The 19,504-nt window shown below is 41.8% G+C and overlaps 3 protein-coding genes across 5 annotated transcripts; all 3 read right to left on the bottom strand.

Moving 5' to 3' along the window:
• Nucleotides 1-1,863, bottom strand: calhm2.1 (calcium homeostasis modulator family member 2, tandem duplicate 1). The gene is made up of 2 exons (XM_083694514.1): nt 1,154-1,863; nt 1-905 (listed from the first exon to the last, which is right to left on the bottom strand). The coding sequence occupies exons 1-2, from the start codon at nt 1,697-1,699 to the stop codon at nt 492-494; spliced, it is 960 nt and encodes a 319-aa protein (XP_083550640.1). The 5' UTR covers nt 1,700-1,863; the 3' UTR covers nt 1-491.
• A 2,481-nt stretch (nt 1,864-4,344) lies between these two features.
• Nucleotides 4,345-6,436, bottom strand: calhm3 (calcium homeostasis modulator 3; the record flags this gene model as incomplete). Its single annotated transcript, XM_083695851.1, has 4 exons — nt 6,139-6,436; nt 5,621-5,748; nt 5,061-5,188; nt 4,345-4,797 (listed from the first exon to the last, which is right to left on the bottom strand). The coding sequence occupies exons 1-4, from the start codon at nt 6,423-6,425 to the stop codon at nt 4,345-4,347; spliced, it is 996 nt and encodes a 331-aa protein (XP_083551977.1). The 5' UTR covers nt 6,426-6,436.
• Nucleotides 6,437-8,262: 1,826 nt separating this feature from the next.
• hells (helicase, lymphoid specific) lies at nt 8,263-17,816 on the bottom strand. Of its 3 annotated transcripts, none has more exons than XM_083695684.1 (23): nt 17,499-17,816; nt 17,237-17,337; nt 17,014-17,135; nt 16,782-16,904; nt 16,398-16,430; nt 16,286-16,310; nt 16,097-16,158; nt 15,967-16,008; nt 14,942-15,169; nt 14,550-14,732; nt 14,194-14,337; nt 13,789-13,985; nt 13,492-13,588; nt 13,182-13,343; nt 12,634-12,785; nt 11,901-12,045; nt 11,486-11,569; nt 11,026-11,145; nt 10,718-10,834; nt 10,049-10,208; nt 9,608-9,704; nt 8,984-9,060; nt 8,263-8,805 (listed from the first exon to the last, which is right to left on the bottom strand). In XM_083695684.1, exons 1-23 carry the CDS (start codon nt 17,504-17,506, stop codon nt 8,720-8,722), a joined length of 2,565 nt encoding a protein of 854 aa, XP_083551810.1. In that variant the 5' UTR covers nt 17,507-17,816; the 3' UTR covers nt 8,263-8,719. The 3 variants fall into 3 exon arrangements, with proteins under 3 accessions (XP_083551810.1, XP_083551811.1, XP_083551812.1); XM_083695685.1 differs by having other exon boundaries at nt 17,014-17,132; XM_083695686.1 differs by lacking the exon at nt 16,398-16,430.
• Between the last annotated feature and the right edge of the window lie 1,688 nt (nt 17,817-19,504).

Genomic DNA, 19,504 nt, shown 5'->3' with positions numbered 1-19,504 from the left:
TAAAAGCACCAGGACTGAAACTTAACATGGGCAACAAGCACATAACACAGACCTCTGACTGTCAGTCTATCAGACATTACAGTAAAAAATAAATTTACCATACAGGAGAGACCAGAGGAAAGGGGGATATTGATAGTGTGTAATGTTATGAACATTAGTCCTTTCCAATCTATAGTTTATAGTCCATTCCAATATACTAACATTGTAATACAGAGCCATGTTTTACTGTCATTGGTTTAGGAACATGTAAAGTACACATGTATACTATATCATCAGCCTAGAATGAAAATGCACAGCTCAGGCCCTCGTCTTTCACAATCCTGCTGGCTTTCATTTCTGCCTGGCACCAACTTATCAGTTGAGCTGATTGGCAGGAGAGTGCATACACACACCTGGTAGAACTCAGTCCCTAGTTAAAAGGTATCAGCAAGGCCGGTGCGGCCGTCGAGTACTCTGACTGTGCATCCCTGACCCAGGCTGTCCAGTGACAGTCAGCTCAGGGTGTCCATCTCTTTCTCCATGGCCTCCAGGTTGTTCTCCACGTTGTACTGAGCCCACTTGTTCAGACGGCTGTACAGGGGGAGGCCTTGTTTTTCTCTGTATAGGTAGACCCCAGTCACTCTGTTCCACTCAGTACTGGAGATGGGGCTGGCACTCTGGTGCTCCTCCAGCTGCTCCTTCTCTTCCTTGTCCAGGGCCACGAAGCCGAAGAAGCCACGCACGCTCTCGGCCGCCAGGATGCGGGCGTGCGCCTCGGCCGTGCGCTGGAAGAGGGCATGCTCGCTGGAGCGGAACTGGGACCAGTAGGACTCCTGCTGGTAGCCCAGGGGAGAGCAGCAGCGCTTCACGCACAGTAGGAGGAACACACCTAAAGCCATCCCTGCCACCAGCAGCCAGCCTATCAGCTAAGAGGATACAACACAGAGAAGATACAAATCAACCTATTATCAACTTTAGACTGGTCAATCAGCTAACAGTATACAAAAACATAATCCCTAAACCCAAGACGGCCAGGAGGGCACTTGACCGCGGGTGCCCCCCCCACTTGCCGCTGCCCACCCTTCGCCCTTTACTGTGCACATGCCTGGGAACAATACAAACAGCCCAGGAAATGAAACAAAAATACTGAGGGAGGGAAAACAGAATCAAATACCTGGGACTCATACTTGAGCCTGCGCTCGATTTCCGCCCAGAAGCCCTGCAGCTCAGATGAGACGCTCGCCGGACACGGGAATCTAGCCATGACCTCTGACCCTTGCCCAACGGGGAAACCTTCCAGGCTGAAGGGGTCAACAAACTCACTGAGGGCACACACATAGGACTCCCCGCGTAGCAGCGACATGATGGTCCACGTCGCAGGCGCCACGGCCGCTCGACCAATGGTAGAGCCCAGCAGGGCGAAGGCTGCCGCTCCCGAGAGCTTCCGGCACTTTCTGAGGCGGCATTCGGACACCAGGTCCCAGGTGCTTTTGCTCAGCATGATTCCAATGAGGAAGAGTACCAGGGCAGGCACACCGATGGCTGCCAGGCCGTAGAGGTAGTTCCGTCCTGGGGAGCAGGGGCAGTGGAAAGCAAAGATGTTGTACATGGTCTGACTGGCGACGGTGCCCAGTGCTATCAGACCATTAAAGATCATCACATCTTTGCTCTTGAAGAAGAGGGATACAAACTTGAAGTTCTCTGTGACGAGGGCAGCCATCTTTGTACTGTCTCTCTATCTCTCTCTCTCTCTCTCTCTCTCTCTCTCTCTCTCTCTCGTGGACACTAAAGAGCAGGGGTAGGGATTCCCTCTTTCAGAGCTGACACGGGGAAGTCACGCTACAGAATGAGAGAGATACAATCATGAATGAAACCTTTTTAGTCTGAACTGCCTTGTTAGTGAATCTGTTGGTAGAGAAAACATTTTAAGAAGATGCTGTTCTTGCAGCCTCAAATGAGAGTTAATTTTTCATGAATGAGTAGATTACATTTACTTGTAGAACACTTACTTGTAGTACGACAATATAACAGTTTAGAGGTAAACTATGGTAACACATTGGTAACCTAATTTAGTCAACCATATCACTACATAAGATGAAGATGCAGGAATCTGAATAAGAATAAGAGGATATGGAGTCAATAAAGCCATGCAAACTTACCTTGAAGTGGGATATTTGTGGGAAACTATGTAGTACCATTGAAAATACTGTGGAAATGTCAAAGACTGTGAGTAAAAGAATGATAGGGAAGAGTAAATAACACGCTAAAATTAGCCTGTGCTGCTGGTTTGAGGAGATACGTCTCTCTTTGTGTGTGTTGTGTAGGCACAGGCGCTGAATCATCGACAGGAACTGCCCTCCAGTTTCCTCTCCAGTGGAAAAAAAATGTGTTTAACTAGAACCATGTGTTGAGAGAGGCAACATGGCCAGGGAGGGGCCACTCAGAGCCACTCCTCAGCTGCTTCATCCTTATAGAATATACAAAACATACCTAGATTTCTCAGACTTTATGAAGATACTGTAGATAATAGATATTGGCTGTCACAGAATTAATAATATGTAATATGAGATGAAATTAGGTGATATATTGATGTAAACACTTAACTAGGTATCAATGACATAAACCCCTCAACCCCAACAAAACCCATTGGAACAAAAGTACATTACTGTAGTACATTACAAGAATGGCAAAAAGGAGAAAAGGTGCCTAACCTAAGGAGAAAAGGGCAGATTTAAATTCAAGAAACCAAAAATAGGAAATACTAAGTAAACAATAACATAACATGCATATACACTGCCCAAGTTTGGATTTGAAATTAAACAATTACTATGAGGTTAAAGTATAGATTCTCAGATTTTATTTGAGGGTATTTGTGTACATATTGGTTTCACCATGGCAACAGATTGATATTATGTCCTCATGTTTAGTATGCCCTCCATCCTGTAAGTATTGGAAAGAGGAAGCATTTTGTCTTCTTTTAGCTCTATACTCGATTTTACTACTTTTTTAAACATACTCCCTTTATTTCAGGGTTCCAAAAGTGTTAGTATTAAGTATCTATAAATCATAGAATGTCCAAATAAAGTATTCATGTTTAGTAGTAAACAATCCTTTGCATGCAATAATTGCCTGAAGTCTGTGACCCATTGACCCCACCAGACGCTGGGTATCTTCTCTGATGATGCTCTGCCAGGCCTGTAGTGAAGCCATTTCAGTTGTTGTTTGTTTTTAGGTGTTTTTGCCTAAAATCATACCATCAGAAAATTAAATGCAATGAAAATTAAAAAATCCCTAGTTGCTATGGCAGTATGTTTTGGGTCATTGTCCTAGTGTATGATGAAGAACATACAAGATGTTTCTGCAGGCTTATTGTGTAATTTGACCATACTGTTTTGGAGGCTAACTAGTGGTTTGCATCTTGCAGTGTAGCCTCTGTAGTTTGTCTGCTCTTCTTCTCTGACACATTCACACCTCTCTCCTGGAGCATTTTTCAATCATCCACTGTAGAGGTCTTCCTTGGCCGACCAGGCCGTTTTTGCTGAGCTCACCAGCGCTTGCTTTCTTTTTAATGATGTTCCAAACTGTTGGTTTTGGTATACCGAAGGTTTTGGCTATGTGTCTGAGATTTTTTCTGATTGTTCAGTTTCATAACATAATTCTTGACTTTCAGTGACACCTTATTGGTCCTCATGTTGACAGACACCAATAGCAGATTCCAAAGGCAAACACAAAGCTTAGAATCAATACTAGACATTGACAGCTCTCTTATGCCTGCACTGATGTGACAGAACACACCTGATTAACCAGAAACACATTGTCCCAATACTTTTAGTGCCATGAAATAGGGAGACTATGTATAAAAAGTGCTGGAATTTCTGAATGTTGAAACCAATATGTACACAAATACCATCAAATAAAAGCTAATTGTTTGATTTCAAATCCAAACCCAGAAAAAAATGCTTCACTGTTCCAATACTTATGGAGAGCACTGTATACTGTATCTATGTTTTGCTGAGATTACAACAAATAAATATGCAGTATATAGCAGAATGCAAAAGCCTCAGTTATGAGTATAAAAGTATTAGGTAAGTCTGTCTAACAGTGATTTGCATCTCTCTTATATCCATGAGGTTGAGCAGCATGTAAAGTAAACTATGCAAAATTAGCCAGCCTACATCCCAGCTCATTCAAATACTCCCTGGAACAAGATTTCTAATATTGTCTACTCTCTGTATTTTAGATGGAAATAAAATGAATGTAGGCTACTGCATGAAGTACAAACCGAGGTAACTGTGTACACACACACACACACACACACACACACACACACACACACACACACACACACACACACACACACACACACTAAACATCTGAGTAGAGGGTCTGTCCATTATGGTCCTCCCAGGTGACACACACTCGTGGTCTGTAAGCCATCCTTGTAACGTCCAGCTCTGGCTTACACAGGTACCAGGTATGCAACAGCTGATCCATCTGCTCCTGCTTGGTTATCCCATGTAGCTTCTCCTCCTCCTCCTCCTCCTCACCCCCTTCCTCCCTCATGTACCTGGCGGTGGGCGAGAGGGGCAGATGAAGCACGGTATCCTCCCGCATGCCCTCAAAGAACTGCACCACGCACTTACGGGCGAAGTCGCGGGCGTGCAGCACGCAGGTCTCGTCAAAGAGCTTCTGCTCCACGTCCAGGTAGTTGCTCCAGTAGCGGGTCTGCAGGAAGGTGGCGTGGTCGAAGCAGGGCTTGATGAGACGACCCACCGCGCCCAAGAGAATGAGAAAGAGGAGGATGGACCAGCCAATGGCCTGTCAGGAGAATAGAGTACATACACAGCACTGGCATTGTCTAATGGAAGAACATCAGTCATCGGGACAATTGTTTTTGACACACCCAAGTTTAGGAGTAGGATTTGAAGTATACAAATAACTAACAAAAGCCTGCCTACCTGAGTGGTGTGACAACAGTTTTTACACATTTGACACAAGCACTGAACTCATCAACTAAAATACAAAAGCATAAATGTACAATAGATACGTTTCACAAAGGTTTTAAATGGAGTAACATTCACCTGTGAGTAGCAGCGGACATAGCGTGAAACAGCTTTGCGAAAGGTGCTGTTCTTGAAGATCATGTCCTCCTTGCAGGGCACTTTGGCCATGAGCCTGACCACGTCCAGACCCGTGTTGTTGGGCATACCTGACAAGACAACAAACACTACTAATGATACAATCATATGGTTACTATGGTTACACATAGTCTCACTAAGACAACAAACACTACTAATGATACAATCATATGGTTACTATGGTTACACATAGTCTCACTAAGACAGCAAACACTACTAATGATACAATCATACGGTTACTCAGCACATAGTCTCACTCGTCAGTATTCAACAAGTCAGAATGAAATACTCAGAACATACTCTTATATAAAGAGACTTACAATCTAGATAAAGTACCTGGTCACTCAGTGTACGGCCCATGTCGGCATGAGACCCACAACTCTGGTAAGAGGCAAAAACAACTGAGCCATTGGAATTCAAATCACCAGCATAAGACCTGGAGTAAGAACTGCTATGGGGTAAGGGTTAAGGTTTCTGTCGTTCTGGGGCAGTGCTAAGGTTACCGGAGAAGGGCTTGGGGTCCACACCCATACTGAAGGCACAGATGAAGATCTTGCCATCCAAAAGAGTGACCAGGATCCACACCATGGGCGCCAGCAGGGCTCTCTGTAGCATGGCAGAGAACAGATACCTGCAGGGTTTGTTGATATTGTTGACGTCAACAACAACAGAAGTAGACATAGTAGTAGTAGTAGTGATAACAGTAATTGTATGATAGTAATGGCAGTGGTGAAAGTGGTAAAGGAGTTGCAGTATACATGGGATTAAAACCAATCCTGCAAAACAATTATTCACAGAGGTTTGACCCCTTGAAAATGCTGAAATTACAAGTATAAGTGTCTAAGTACAAAAATCATGACAAAATAAAATAGCTCAATCTATTTAATTCCAGACCCAGTCTGATCTGTGGAGTATACATTTTCTTCTCAATAATGTCTGTCATAGCCACTCCACCACAGCTAAACCAGTGAATGGACCACTCACATAAGGGCAAGGAACACAAGAAAGCAAGGTCACTCACTTGACAACGGCAGGGTTTTTGGTCCTCTTCCCTATCGGTCTCAGCCATTCTTCCATCATGACCCCTGTGTGCCGGTTGACCAGGACTCCCAGGAAAAAGAATATGATTGGTGGAACAAACATCACCCCCAGAGCGTAGAGTTTGTTGTATTGAGGAATACAAGGGCAGTTAAAGTCAAAGCTGGTATAGAGCTTCACACTGATCAGGGCCAGTATGATACAGATCCCGTTAGAGATGGACTCAGAGTTGGACTGAAAGTATTGCAGCACTAACTTCAAACGATCCATTGATTAGTTAGAGTAAAGGTTTATGAAAAATAGTATGAATAGTAAAAAGAGAATTGTTCTGTTGAATTCAAATTTGTCACAAAAGATGTTAGAACAGATCTAATCTGCTATTTCAGAAAACAAATACAAGTAGGTATCGTAAAATGTCTCAGCCTTACTCTAGCAAAGTCAACCTACCATAAAGCAATCCCCAATGAAGAATACTATATAATAATAATTATATATAGAATAACAGAATGATTCCTGTTATTGTTTTGCTATATTTCCTTGTAAACTACAGATGTCTGTACAGGCACACAGTAATCTAAAAAGAGGGTTAGTGAATACACCCAGCCAGTTGACTATCCACTCTGACCACACCCCAACAGTGCGTGTGAGCAGTGATGAACACACTGAGACACATAGAGAATGACTCCATGATGTCACACTGACATCAGAGGCTTTGGGAGAGAATGGAGGGTGTGTTCACGAGCACCTGCAGTGCAGTATCCAAAAAACAGTATCTTGAGTAAGTCACAAAGCAAGGTACTCAACAAGACAAAACAGATAAAAGAGTCTCACAGATGTATGTCCTATATAAGTATGTACTTATAATGTACAGATTGTACAACTTAAGATGTTAACTTGCTATTGCTCCATACAACTGAAATATTGGCTGGTTTGCAGGGGGGGGGGGGGGGCATAGAATTGTTTTCCCTACAAATTTAACACGTTTACTGGGTCAAATTGACCCAAGACATTATTGGGATTTTAAAGCAATACAGAAATAAAAATGTATGTAAAAATACTCATGGGCATACATATATTGTCTTAATCTATACAATATAGATAACATATATGGCTAATGTTTGCCATTAACCTCTGCTAGATCACATTTAACAATGAAAGTGTAATTAGTTTTTTGTGATATGTAAATATGAAAATGTAAAAATGTAAAATGTAAAAAAATCCACTATAATGAAGACATGGGTGGTTGGGATGTACCAATGTTGCAACCTTATGGCAGGTGTGTGTTTTTTAAAAATTTTTAATATGTTTTTAGGGCATTTCTGCTTTATTGGGATAGAGACAGTAGAGATTAACATGAAGGATGGGTGAGAGAGAGGAGGGATGACATGCAAGATATGTCGAGGGTCGGAATTGAACCAGAGCCTTACGATTACGTGGTAAGCGCATTAGTGTGCTATGCCACCAAACGCCCCGTGTGTGTGTGTTTGATATCCACAGAGAAATTGGGAGGTGATTTTGAAAAGAAAAGAAATAGTGAGAATCTTCATGGACCAGGATTAAAGGGGCGGGGGCGTTGTGTGTATGGGGGGTGGAGATGGAACTAGGCTTGGGACATTTTCTTTTGGCAATATTGTCTATAACATTATAACATGGTGGAGATGGTTGAGTGTTCAATCTATGAAATGCACTGCAAATCTGAGCGAAAGACAAAAAGAATACGTGTGCACAGACGTGAGAGATGAGATGCAAATTAGAGATGAAGGTAGTGTGACAAGAAGTGAAGTCACTTTTTTGTTTCATAATTACCATGACCCGTCTGTTTTCATCCTTTCATTATTCTCGGGGCAAATTGAGCCGAACATTGGATCAGGGACATGAATGGGACATGAGTGTGTCACTCAATGAAAATGTGTTCTTCTATATGTTCTTCACAGAAAATAAGCCAAGGCCATTGAATTTCAGGTTTTTATTTTTATTTTTTTTAATTTGTAAAAATTTTAAAATAGACAATTTTGACCCAAACACCACACAAGGGTTAACATATCCTAGATGATTCCAATGTAGGCCATACAAAGTCAGCTGAAAGTCAATAATTGCAAACACCATATTAAAGGGTAACACAGTTTACTTTATTTGTTTTAAATTAAAAAAAAACAAGAGGACTAATACAAAAAAATGAATATCATGGTCTCAGGGGTTTGTAAGGAGATAATTATTATCACAAAAGTGCTTTTTGATCGAACATACAGCATCAATGAACGAGTGGTCTTCTTACTCAAGTGCAGGCTTAATGAAAAGTCATTGTTACCAATGAAAGTGGGACTTTTTTTCTGCAAACTGACCAAAAAAAGATTAAGCATAACTGCTTCTCAACGTTCAAACAGCATCTGACCAACTGGAAGACAAAAACAAGATTAAAGAGACAACTGACAAAATGTTTTTCTTTATGTATATAATAAACAGTAGTTTTAGGAGAACAGGGTTGGGTCCCTAACCTTAACCATAACCAACAGCAGCATCTTGGTCCCCTAGGATCCAGCTCAAGAGTATCACATCTTCTCTTCTCAGGTCAAGCTGATCTCTGATGACTCTTTGGCTTCCATCACCCTGAAGACTCCAACCTTCTGTTTGGCGCTCCTCTTGGTCTTGTCTGGAGGAAGAAAAATGGTTTACATTAGCCAACACATAAATGAGAGCCCAAAACAATAGCCATGTTCCTGAAAGCAGTAAACATGACAGAGCTAGAATATGCTGTAGGCAGGCATTCTGTGAAAGGAGTGCAGTGTATACTACAGCAACAGTGATTGTGAACAGAGCCCAACACTCACCCATTAGGTCACTGCGGTCCAGCAGAACCTCTAAGTCCTTGTCACTTATTACCTTCCCCTTGGTGCCTTTTACCTCCCTGAGAAAGAACAAGAGACCCATTGGTAATTAGATGACATTCCCTAGACCTTATTATTCCTATTTATACAATGGGTGGTTTGGAATTCCCATTGTTACAGCCTACCCTGCCCATGATATATTAAACAACATACATATGGCCACGTCCATTCATAAAATGCCACAGTTTACGTTGTTACCTAGCTGTTTTCACCATGGACAGCATCCCTAGAAACCAGTTCTGGAACTAGCAACCAGCGCTTGGGTAGTTTTGATTTAACGTGGCAGTCAACATGAATAGAACTAACTACCAGAGAACTGCACTTGACAACCAGTATTAGTAGTGAACGTAGCATCACATTTTGTTGTATGGTTTGGGAATGAATGTTGCTTTTTAATGCTGGTAACCAGTTGTATAAAAGCAATAATACACTTGAGTCCATGTGTTATGAAATTTTTATCATGTCTGTGGTGATAAATGTCACAACACTTGGCCTCATGTATTATTGCTTAAATAACAGTATAGTTATGACGAAGCAGTAGAAAGCAGTAGAAAAATTGTACAGTACTTCTCCAAGTCTCTGGATTTGAGAAGGTCCATCAGCTCAGAGATATCGACACAGCTTCTGTTCAGTTTGAGGTCGGCCTTCCCTCCTTTGAATTTGTCTGAGGAACAAAAAGGTAAAAACAAATTCTCTTAACCCATTTGTGCCGACTGCCGCGCGACATCTAACGCCGGTTGCTGCGTTGCGCACATTTTAATTTACCGCCATTTTTGATTTGTCGTAATTTTCATGAGTGCAGCATATAATGCACTGTCATTGCGCTGCGCAGCAACTGGCGGCAAATTCAAATGTGCGTAACGCAGCAACCGGCGGTAGATGCAATGCTGCGTAGCGCAGCATCCGGCACAAATGGGTTAACTCACAACAACACTCTCTACGCCACCATGAGATATTTGAATGTGCAACAATGCTGTTTTAGTCCTGGATTAAAGGAATGGTGCTCACTCTTGTGAATGACCATCTTCTCCAGTTTCCTCTTGTCTGAGGCCCTCTCAAGGATCTTCTCGTCGATAGTGTTGGCGGTGACTAGGCGGTACACCACCACCGGTTTGGTTTGCCCGATGCGGTGGCACCGGTCCTGGGCCTGCAAGTCAACCTGGGGGTTCTGAAAGTAATGGAAATGGTGTGGTACGAGAAACTTAAATTCTAACTTCTTCATACAGACACTCATAAGAAATCAAAGGAAGAGAGTAGAATTATAGGTCACACTTTATATTCTGCTGCCCCTATAATAGGAGAATTACAGCAATGCTGGACATTTGACCCCTGTATAAGCAACTGATGGGTTCAGCATCAGTGATCCTTGGGTGCCCTGTATTCCTACCATGTACTTAACATGCTTCTATCAAGATTTCTCAACACGACTCCTCACGTCCTCTCCTCCATCCTCCATTTGACTTACTGAAAAAGCATTGGAGGAGAAGCTCCAGGTTCCTTTCCTTAGACATTCTCCTCCAATGCTTTCTGAGGGCGACTCAAGTGGAGGAACGTGGAGAGGACGTTAGGAATCATGTTCCTAACAACTCTGAAAAGGCTTAAAATGGTTTCCATGTCAGTGTACAACTAGATATGAAAACAGCACTTCCTGAGACTGCTAAGGGGAAGTACACCTACCCAGTCACTGTCAAAGATGATGACTGTGTCAGCAGCAGTCAAGTTGATCCCAAGCCCACCGGCTCTCGTGCTCAAGAGGAACAGGAAGACCTCTGGGTCAGTGGAGAATCTCTTCATCTGGAGAAAAACAAAACACGGTGGGTTCAACTCACAGCACAGGACCGGACTTCATAGTGTCAGGAAGAGAGAGATGTTAATAAGCTATTTATGGCTGGTTATTTGTGGTAATAACTGACTGGTTATTCATAGTAAGAAGCACTTAATGAGGAGTCACTACTGCGTGGTGTGCAGACCCTGCTGTGACTCACATTCTCGGCGCGGTCAGAGTACGACATGCTCCCGTCCAGGCGGCTATACTGGTATTCCCGCAGGTAGCAGTAGTCCATTAGGATATCCAAGATGGACGTCATCTGACTGAAAACCAGAACCTAGCAATGCAACAGGAATTAGGATGCAAACCAGCCAATATAATATGTAATGAACACAAATTGGTGGTCATGCAACAACTGGAGATTGTTAAAGCAGATTACACTCAAAAATCCTTCTTTATATACCTATCAGCATATACATATCAGCCCAACATTGATTTGGTCCCAAAATATAATATTTTGTCTATATAGATCCTAGTTGTGAGCTCAGATTTACTTCCTGGAATAGTCTCTTTGTGATGTGTTTTTCTTTAATCTCTACTACTATTCATTAATAACTTTACAGAAGAGGCCAAGAGCACTGGAGTTCTTAAAGGTTTTGTTAGAGCAGAATCACTACCTTGTGTCCTCTCTTCTTCAGCACTGGCAGAATTCTGTCCAGTATGAGTAACTTCCCAGATGTCTGCACCAGCTGCTCATCAATCTGCAGGGGAGGGGGTTCATACATACATCCAGTCATCTGTAACAAGCGTCACAGTGCCGCAAACACATTGCTTCCTTGCACTCCGAGCTCACACTAGTCTGGGTCCTCTGTATCGCCAACACACGTGACCGTCACAAAATACGCAAAAATGTTAACCTGCTATGCCATGAAAAAGATGGCAATTTAAAGGCACGGTGGGGGATTTCAATTTGAGAGTGAGTTTACCCTATCAACTCAGTTACACGTACAACATTCATTAGCACCATAGCTAAAATAATTGATCACCAGCAGTCTCAGTGCTTCTGTCAGGGTAGTGATGCAGTGAACCTACCTTGTACTCCTGAGTGGCAGGGTCCAGAGGGTACTCTATGAGGTAGGGGTGGTTACAGCACCTCTTCAGCAGCATGAGGATGTTCTGCAGCTTCAGGTTGATCTGGGCGTCCAGCGGCATTTGGACCTCCACCACTGGGGCGGCCCTGGAGAGGGCAGGGCAGAGAGACACACATGGCACATAAGACTTGTGCTGCCTGGGGCTGAGCAACTCACTAGCTTTTTGTTGTTACTCTGTTCACTACAGGGTCAGGGTCACTCTTCTTAACACATCTATTCAGTGCACTACACTTCCACAGTATTCACTTTAATATGTATGAATATGTCTGTTTATTTGATGTTATTTTATATGTACGCATATAAAATGCATCTTGCATGTTTACAGACACCCCCCATTCAATTTCAAGCATTTCTATTTTGAGTATAAAAGGCACTAGATCACCTGCGGGTATATAAGCTGTGGCCTTGCGCTGCGTTCTTCAGTTGGCAGTTAATACCTGAACCAGTAAAGCCACTGAGGACCAGACTACTCACTATTGTGTTTTCCATTTATTCTTTCAGAATAAATAATTTCTAAAATATGTCACCCCTTGAGTCAGCTTGCACTCTATGGATGTAACATCCATTCATATGAAGTATGGCATGGTAAACAAACTGCCATTGAACTGAGCACCCCCTAGTGGCTACAAATTAGTGCTGCTGTGCCATCTAGACAAGACAGAGGAGCTGCTGACCTCTGTTCTGCCTCCTTCTGTACTTTCTCCAGGTATCTCTCCAGATCCAACATGTCGTGGTCCGAGTCTGCATGGTGATCAACGTAGTCCACGGGCCTCCTGCTCCGGCGCATAGGCCTGCCACTAGGCGTCAGCTCCACTGGAGCCTCCTCCTGACAGGTCAAAAGAAACATGCCTTTTATGTCTAGCCACTGACACTTTTTAGATTTTAAATTCCATGCACCCACCTTTATTTTTCTATAGTATAGCCTCGTGTAGTGCTTATATGGAGCACTAAAGCAGGGATGTGATCAAGGAAGGACCATGTGGACCAGATTCTCTCTAAATGGGACTAACGTGGGACTTAAAAAAGGCTAAAAGTACAACATAGAAAATGAGGAATAAATACAATATTGATTTGGGTCCTGGTCAAATTCAATGGTGTAACAATAGAGGATGCATGTAAAAAGCAGGAATTGCTGATTAATCAGGGAACCCTAACATCTCAGGTAAACGCCATCGGCAGAGAGACATAAATGCTGATGATGCAATTAGACTGAGGGCCTTGCCTTCTTCTGCCCCAGCACTTTGGCGATGGTATTGTTGACCACAGCAGTGTAAAAAGATGCTTGTTTGGCAGTGAGAGGGGCGTACACGATGATCTCCTTCTTGGGCGGCACCTCCAACGTCACATCGGACTTCAGTCTCCTCAGCAGGAACGGTGTCAGAATCTGCAAACCAAGACATACTGTTAAATGAAATGAATTACAACAGGCCACAGGCAATCTCACTGCTGCCCATCTAAGCCGTTATTGGGCTACATCACTGACAGCGTCATCTTCTCATGTGAACGGGTGGGCAGCCAGTCAGGGGACTAACCTGGTGAAGCATGTGCAGGATGTTGTGCTCTTGCTCGTTGGCAACAATGTTCTCTGCATCCGCTTTGATGGTGTCGATGTCAAACCATGACTCAAAGCTGTAGGAGAGAGGGCAAATATTAGCACATGCACACACCAGCACCAATCTTTGCTGTGCTGTGAATAAAAACAAAAAAAATACTTCTTACTATTCACTAAATTGTCAAAGTATAAAATAACAGATTTTATTATATATAATAATGTAATCAAATTCCATGATACAATTCATTTGTTTGTTCGTTCACAGAGACATCCATACCTTTTGAGGTCATCGAACACCTCGGGCAGGAGGAAGTTGAGCAGTGACCAGAGCTCAGCCAGGTTGTTCTGCAGTGGGGTGCCTGTCAGCAGCAGCTTGTTGTCTGTGTGCAGCATCTTCAGTTCCCTCACCAGCCGGCAGTTCATGTTTTTGATCCTGTGGCCCTCGTCCACAATCAGGTACTTCCACTGGAAACACTGGGGGGGGGGGGGGGGGGGGGGGCATCAGCAAGAGGCTATGCACTATGTACCATTCAGCTACGGATCTTGTGAGGTCCAGCTTGTGTAAAGTAATATTCTTATAACTGAGAAAAAAAAACAACAATTGCTCAATTACTTTTGTTTTATAACCTTATAAATTGCAACCACCATAGATGACCATGAGGGGAGAGAGAGAGAGGCCTACCTGCAGACGCCTTCTGTCAATCATGGCCATCTCAAAGGAGGTGACCACCACAGGACACATGTGGAGGGACCCCTGGGGCTTACGGATTGTCTTCAACAGCTTCAGTCTCTCCTTCTGGGGACCGTGGTATAGCTGCACTGACAGCTGATTACACAACATGGAACAGAAAAAGGCTTTAGGTAAAGAGTAAACAGTCATAGATATCAGCTCAATTCAGGCAGTGATTGTAAATTAGGGGAAATGTACAGTAAGACATTTTGCATGAGTGGTTTGATGTCAAGTTACAATACACTGTGTACCATGGGGTATCTGCTTGCATTATGTCTGTACAATAGAATTAGAGAAGAGCGGTGTACCTCTGGGGTGAAGCGTTTGAACTCGCTGATCCAGTTGGGTAGAGTGGACAGGGGGGCGACCACCAGGAAGGGACCCATGACCTTCTTCTCGATCATCATGGCCACATGGGCGATGCACTGAATGGTCTTCCCCAGACCCATCTCATCTGCCAGGATCCCATTGATCCCGTTCTCCCACAACATCTGCAGGAAAACACACACACGTCATCTTGAATATATCTCAACAATCAATGTCAGCGCAATATAATTCAGGATAATTCTACAACCAAGTCATTTAATTCAGATCCCAATAATAACCCGCCAACTCGCAAAGGGTTAAAGAGCAAATTACCCCCCTTTTAGCTTCAATGCAATAAGCAAGCAATAGGCATAATCAAAAGGTCCACACTCACCCGTAGCCACTCAATGCCTTCTATCTGGTACCATCTCATGACACCTCCAGTAAAGACTTTGGGCTGCAGAGCAGGCACAGGCTGGCCATTCACCTTCCTGTCTGGGTCCAGCAAGTGCTTGGCACGGTCTCTCACAACCTCCGACAGGCGACCCTTGATGTCTGCGTTAGAGTCACTCATCTTTTCTAGGTCCTCCGCTTCCAGCTTCCTGTAGCTGGGGGCCTGCACCTGTTGTTCAAGAAGAGGGAGAGTTCGGAATTTGAGGATCTAGGTCAAAGCTAAGCTGTGTTCTCATTACTGCTTCAAGTTTATTTTGGGTTAAGTGTTAAAGGGATAGTTCAGCCTATTTTCATGTTTAGGTGAAATATCATCTTACTGAGTTGTCCTCATAGGTAGGAAAGTAGAAAACGTCATATAGGATTCCACTAGTGGCCTATGTGTACATATATGTGTACATATGTGTACATATCTGTCTATACTGTTCATAATGCACATATCCTTATATTTTTCTTTTAATACTACTGTTAATACACTGCACATATCTGTACATACCTGTTTATACTGTTCATACGGCATTCCATATTTATTCTGCTATTTACTCTAATGTTACTGTTAATACATATATACTGCATTGCCTATACAGCTCATATGCTGCTTACACTGTTCATACTGCATTCTATTTATTCTGCTTATAATGCTACTGCTAATTCATATACTGCTACACTGCACTACTTATACTGCACTACCTGTATATACTGTTCACACTGCACTTTTCTGCACTTCTGGTTAGACGCTAACTGCATTTCTTTGTCTCTGTACTTGTACTCTGCACAATGACAATAAAGTTGAATCTAATCTAATGTGGACAACTGATACTATGAGAACCGATGATATTTCACCAACATGAAAATAGGCTGAACCATCCCTTTAAATCTTTAACTGTTAGACCACAATTGAGTCTTCAGTCAGTCAATACTCGGAATCTATAAAATGTATCCCCTTACATTGTGATTAAAATTTGTTACCTTTTCCTCCACTTTAGCTTTTTTGGCCTTGGACATAATTTCCTGAAACACGAAAAACATGCAAAAAAGTCAGTCAAAATGAAACTATTAACTAGGCCCATTTGCCCCATTTCAAAGTATGTTACCATACCTCTTTAGACATGACATCGGCAATTTTGTAATCTTCCTCCCTCTCCCGCTTCTTTCTTTCAACTTGAAAACAGAGAAAAAATAAATATGCAAGACATTTTTCCCAACAGTCTTATACTAAATCCAACACAGCACATGATTAAATGGTTACGGATACAATGTATAAGGACAGGAGTGCTGCTTTGCTTACCTTTCCCAGTAGTTTTGCCGGTGTCCTGTGGCAAGAGAGTTTGATAAGGTGAGTGACTAGGACGCTAAAACGTTTATGAATGATAATTACAGACTTACAAGTAGTAACTCACATTGTTTTCCAGTTTCTCATTCCTATCCTTTTCCTGAATTTGTGGGAAGGATACCATACAATTAGACACTGCTAAGTCCTTCTCATATTCCTCAGGTTGATTTGACCCATGTCTTTGCATGTTTCCATGCGTTTTCAAATACAATCAATGTAAGTCAGAAAGCAATTATCCCCTAACTAAGAGTAGTGGGGGCCTCTAAACAAACATGACAGAGGGGGATTAAAGGAGTGAAATAAACTAAATTCCAATGCCAATTCCAATGTGTACTCCTGTCAGTCAAGGGATAGAGGCTCTATACAACAACAGTTGTACAGTTTGATGAACTCCTGTTAAAGTAGCGACTAATATCCACCCCACTTGTCCTAGACAATAATCTGAATTAACCTCTTGCTGCTGTTGCTCCATCTTGGTAAGCAGGAATTTGGAATAAATGTTACTCTTCTCCAGCAAGTGTTGCAGTCTCTTGAAGCGCAGGTCATGAGATTCCTTCTCATAAGACACACGTGCCTAATAAACATAACACAATCTTAGGCTCATGTGCAGTAATGACAACTGAACTTGCCTACACACAAACACCATGCACTTGGATGTCATAGGATTAATTAGAAGAAAAAACCTTTTCCATCATCTCCATCTCTTTTCTCTCTCCCAATACCATCAACTTCTTCTCCTCTTCCTCCATCTCCTTAGTGATGACAACTTCAGGGACTCCATCTTCAACCTTCACACTTGCTGCTGCTATATTTACACGAATTGCAGATTGTAGGCAAATCTGACGTTAGTTGAAAATTAACATTTTCATACCATTCTTAACTTTTAAAATATGTCAATAGCCTTACCATTTCCAGGCACGGTCTCCTCCATAGCTGTACCCTGTGGTTCCTCAGATTCGTCAGGCTTGGGACATTGAGGAGAAACGCTGCGTGTTTCTTCCTTCAAGCTGTTAATATTACATCAATATGCTAAGTTAGACGGATGGTCGACAAATATCGCTGTAAATAACGTCGATAGCAAGAAGTTATCACAAGTCTGCTAGCTAGTCGGCTAAATGCTGCAGCGAGGCTTGCACAAAGCAGACATTTGAAACATAACAGAACTTACCAACTCATGTTTGACAACTGAAAAACTTGGTTGCTAGGTATTACGTAAACAATACTTTCCCAGTGTGTTTGCTGTTGTGAGCCACACTGCCGTAACTAGTTATCAGCTAGCTAACTTAGCTAAAATTACAAGTTAGCTACACAAGAAGCAAACAACTAGCAATTAGCAATGACGCAATAATTTCGGTTCTAGCGTGACCAAGACTGAGTTGCAAATATCCGTTGAATATAGCTTTTAATGTGAAGCAATTTACGCCTTTAAAGTATATGTTAGTAGATCCTAGTTATATATTTCTGTATAAGAACTCGTTACTAGCAGCACATTGCCTTTTCACGCACACAATGTAGTAGAGGTGGGGCATCAAGATTTCGCGCCAATGTGGAAGGAACCAAAAAAATAGAACAGGAATGTCGATCTTTTTGCAGTACTTACTTTAAAAAAAAAAGTTTGGGCGGGGAGTTGCAGGTTGCGGATAGAGAGAACATTTATAACGATATTATGTACTGGAGAAAACTATATTTCTATAGCAGCGCATTTTCAAATCAAATATTCAACCGACATATTAACCATACACCCCTGTGAGGATCATATATCTAAAATCCATCTCATTAATATTTCCCGCGAATCTCTTGTAGTGATCAAAGATTATAGAAGCTCCTCCTATCTCTGTGTAGTTATTCAACTATAATCATACCCAAATAGATATAAAAGTGACTCCGGACACTGAACGTGATGTCATTTTTGCTTGTAATGCCGTGCTGTAAAGCAATGTGGTTGACGACTTTGGTTTATTTTGTGAAAGTGCTTAGTTTCCTTAGCTACAGTAATGATAAATAAAACTATTTTACCTCTTAGCAAAATGTAATATTCATAATAATAATAATAATAATGCATTTTATTTGGAGGCGCCTTTCAGGTCACCCAAGGTCACCTTACAGAAAAGAAGTAAAAGCAAAAGCATGACATCAATCATTAAAAACAAAACAAACAACACATCAAGATAAAAACAAGTGAAGTGCAGAGTGTCCAATTTATAGATAGTAAATATATCATAATGTCAATTTACTAATAAAACGTAAAAACTAATAAAAAAAATGTTTTCCATAAGAAAAGGAGATCGAACATTAGTTCTAGATGAATGTTATTCGACATTCTGCAAATAAGAAAGCTGAAAAAAACGATTAATACAGATTTTAAGGTATTTGTGTAATGCGTTGTTGGACCCTTAGTGTATGTTTCGTGTATACTTCTGTTGTGTGTGTTAGTTGTAAAGGAAAGTAATGGTTGGTTTTCTACTGTCGGTGTCTATGTCATGTTTCCTTTTCACCACAAGATGGGAGAAGACAACAATATTATTCGTATATGGACAGTTCCACAGCCTACTTTGGTAGCCTACAAACTTTATGTCAGATACCCCAAAATGTGTATGAGTTTCAGTTCGAACATAGGAAGCAAAATGAGGGCTTGCTGCGTTAGAAAATATTTTCACTTCACAGCAGGCATATGCTCTTCATATTCGACTCTAGCCCATTAGAATCCATCAAAATTTGATTCGTGTTTTGAAATATGTGCTTTATTTGTAACAAAAAATATACATTATCATAACATCATGTCAATCAATCAATCAAATGTATTTGTATAGCGCTTTTTCAAAAAACAACGTCTCAAAGTGCTTTACAACATAACAGTACAACACAATACAATACACACAATTTATACAATATAAACAATATGAACTAACACCCAATGTCACAAATGATGTTATATTATGTTACTTTACTCCTGCCTGTTTAATTTTCCAGAGTAGGAATACCACCTTATTTGTCTAATTGTCCTACCAAACCTCATATTCTGCAGAGAAAACACATGGAGACTAATGAATCCGATCTTCAGAATGATACTCTCTTGCATATTCGCCATTGAACTGATGCAAATGTAGCCTATATTTGTAGCTCAGACTTGACAATGGGAACATTGTTTAATTTTGTCAAATCATACCATGCTAT

Source organism: Argentina silus, assembly GCF_951799395.1.
Source record: "Argentina silus genome assembly, chromosome: X".
Lineage (NCBI taxonomy): Eukaryota > Metazoa > Chordata > Actinopteri > Argentiniformes > Argentinidae > Argentina > Argentina silus.
This window is presented reverse-complemented; position numbering and strand designations above follow the sequence as displayed.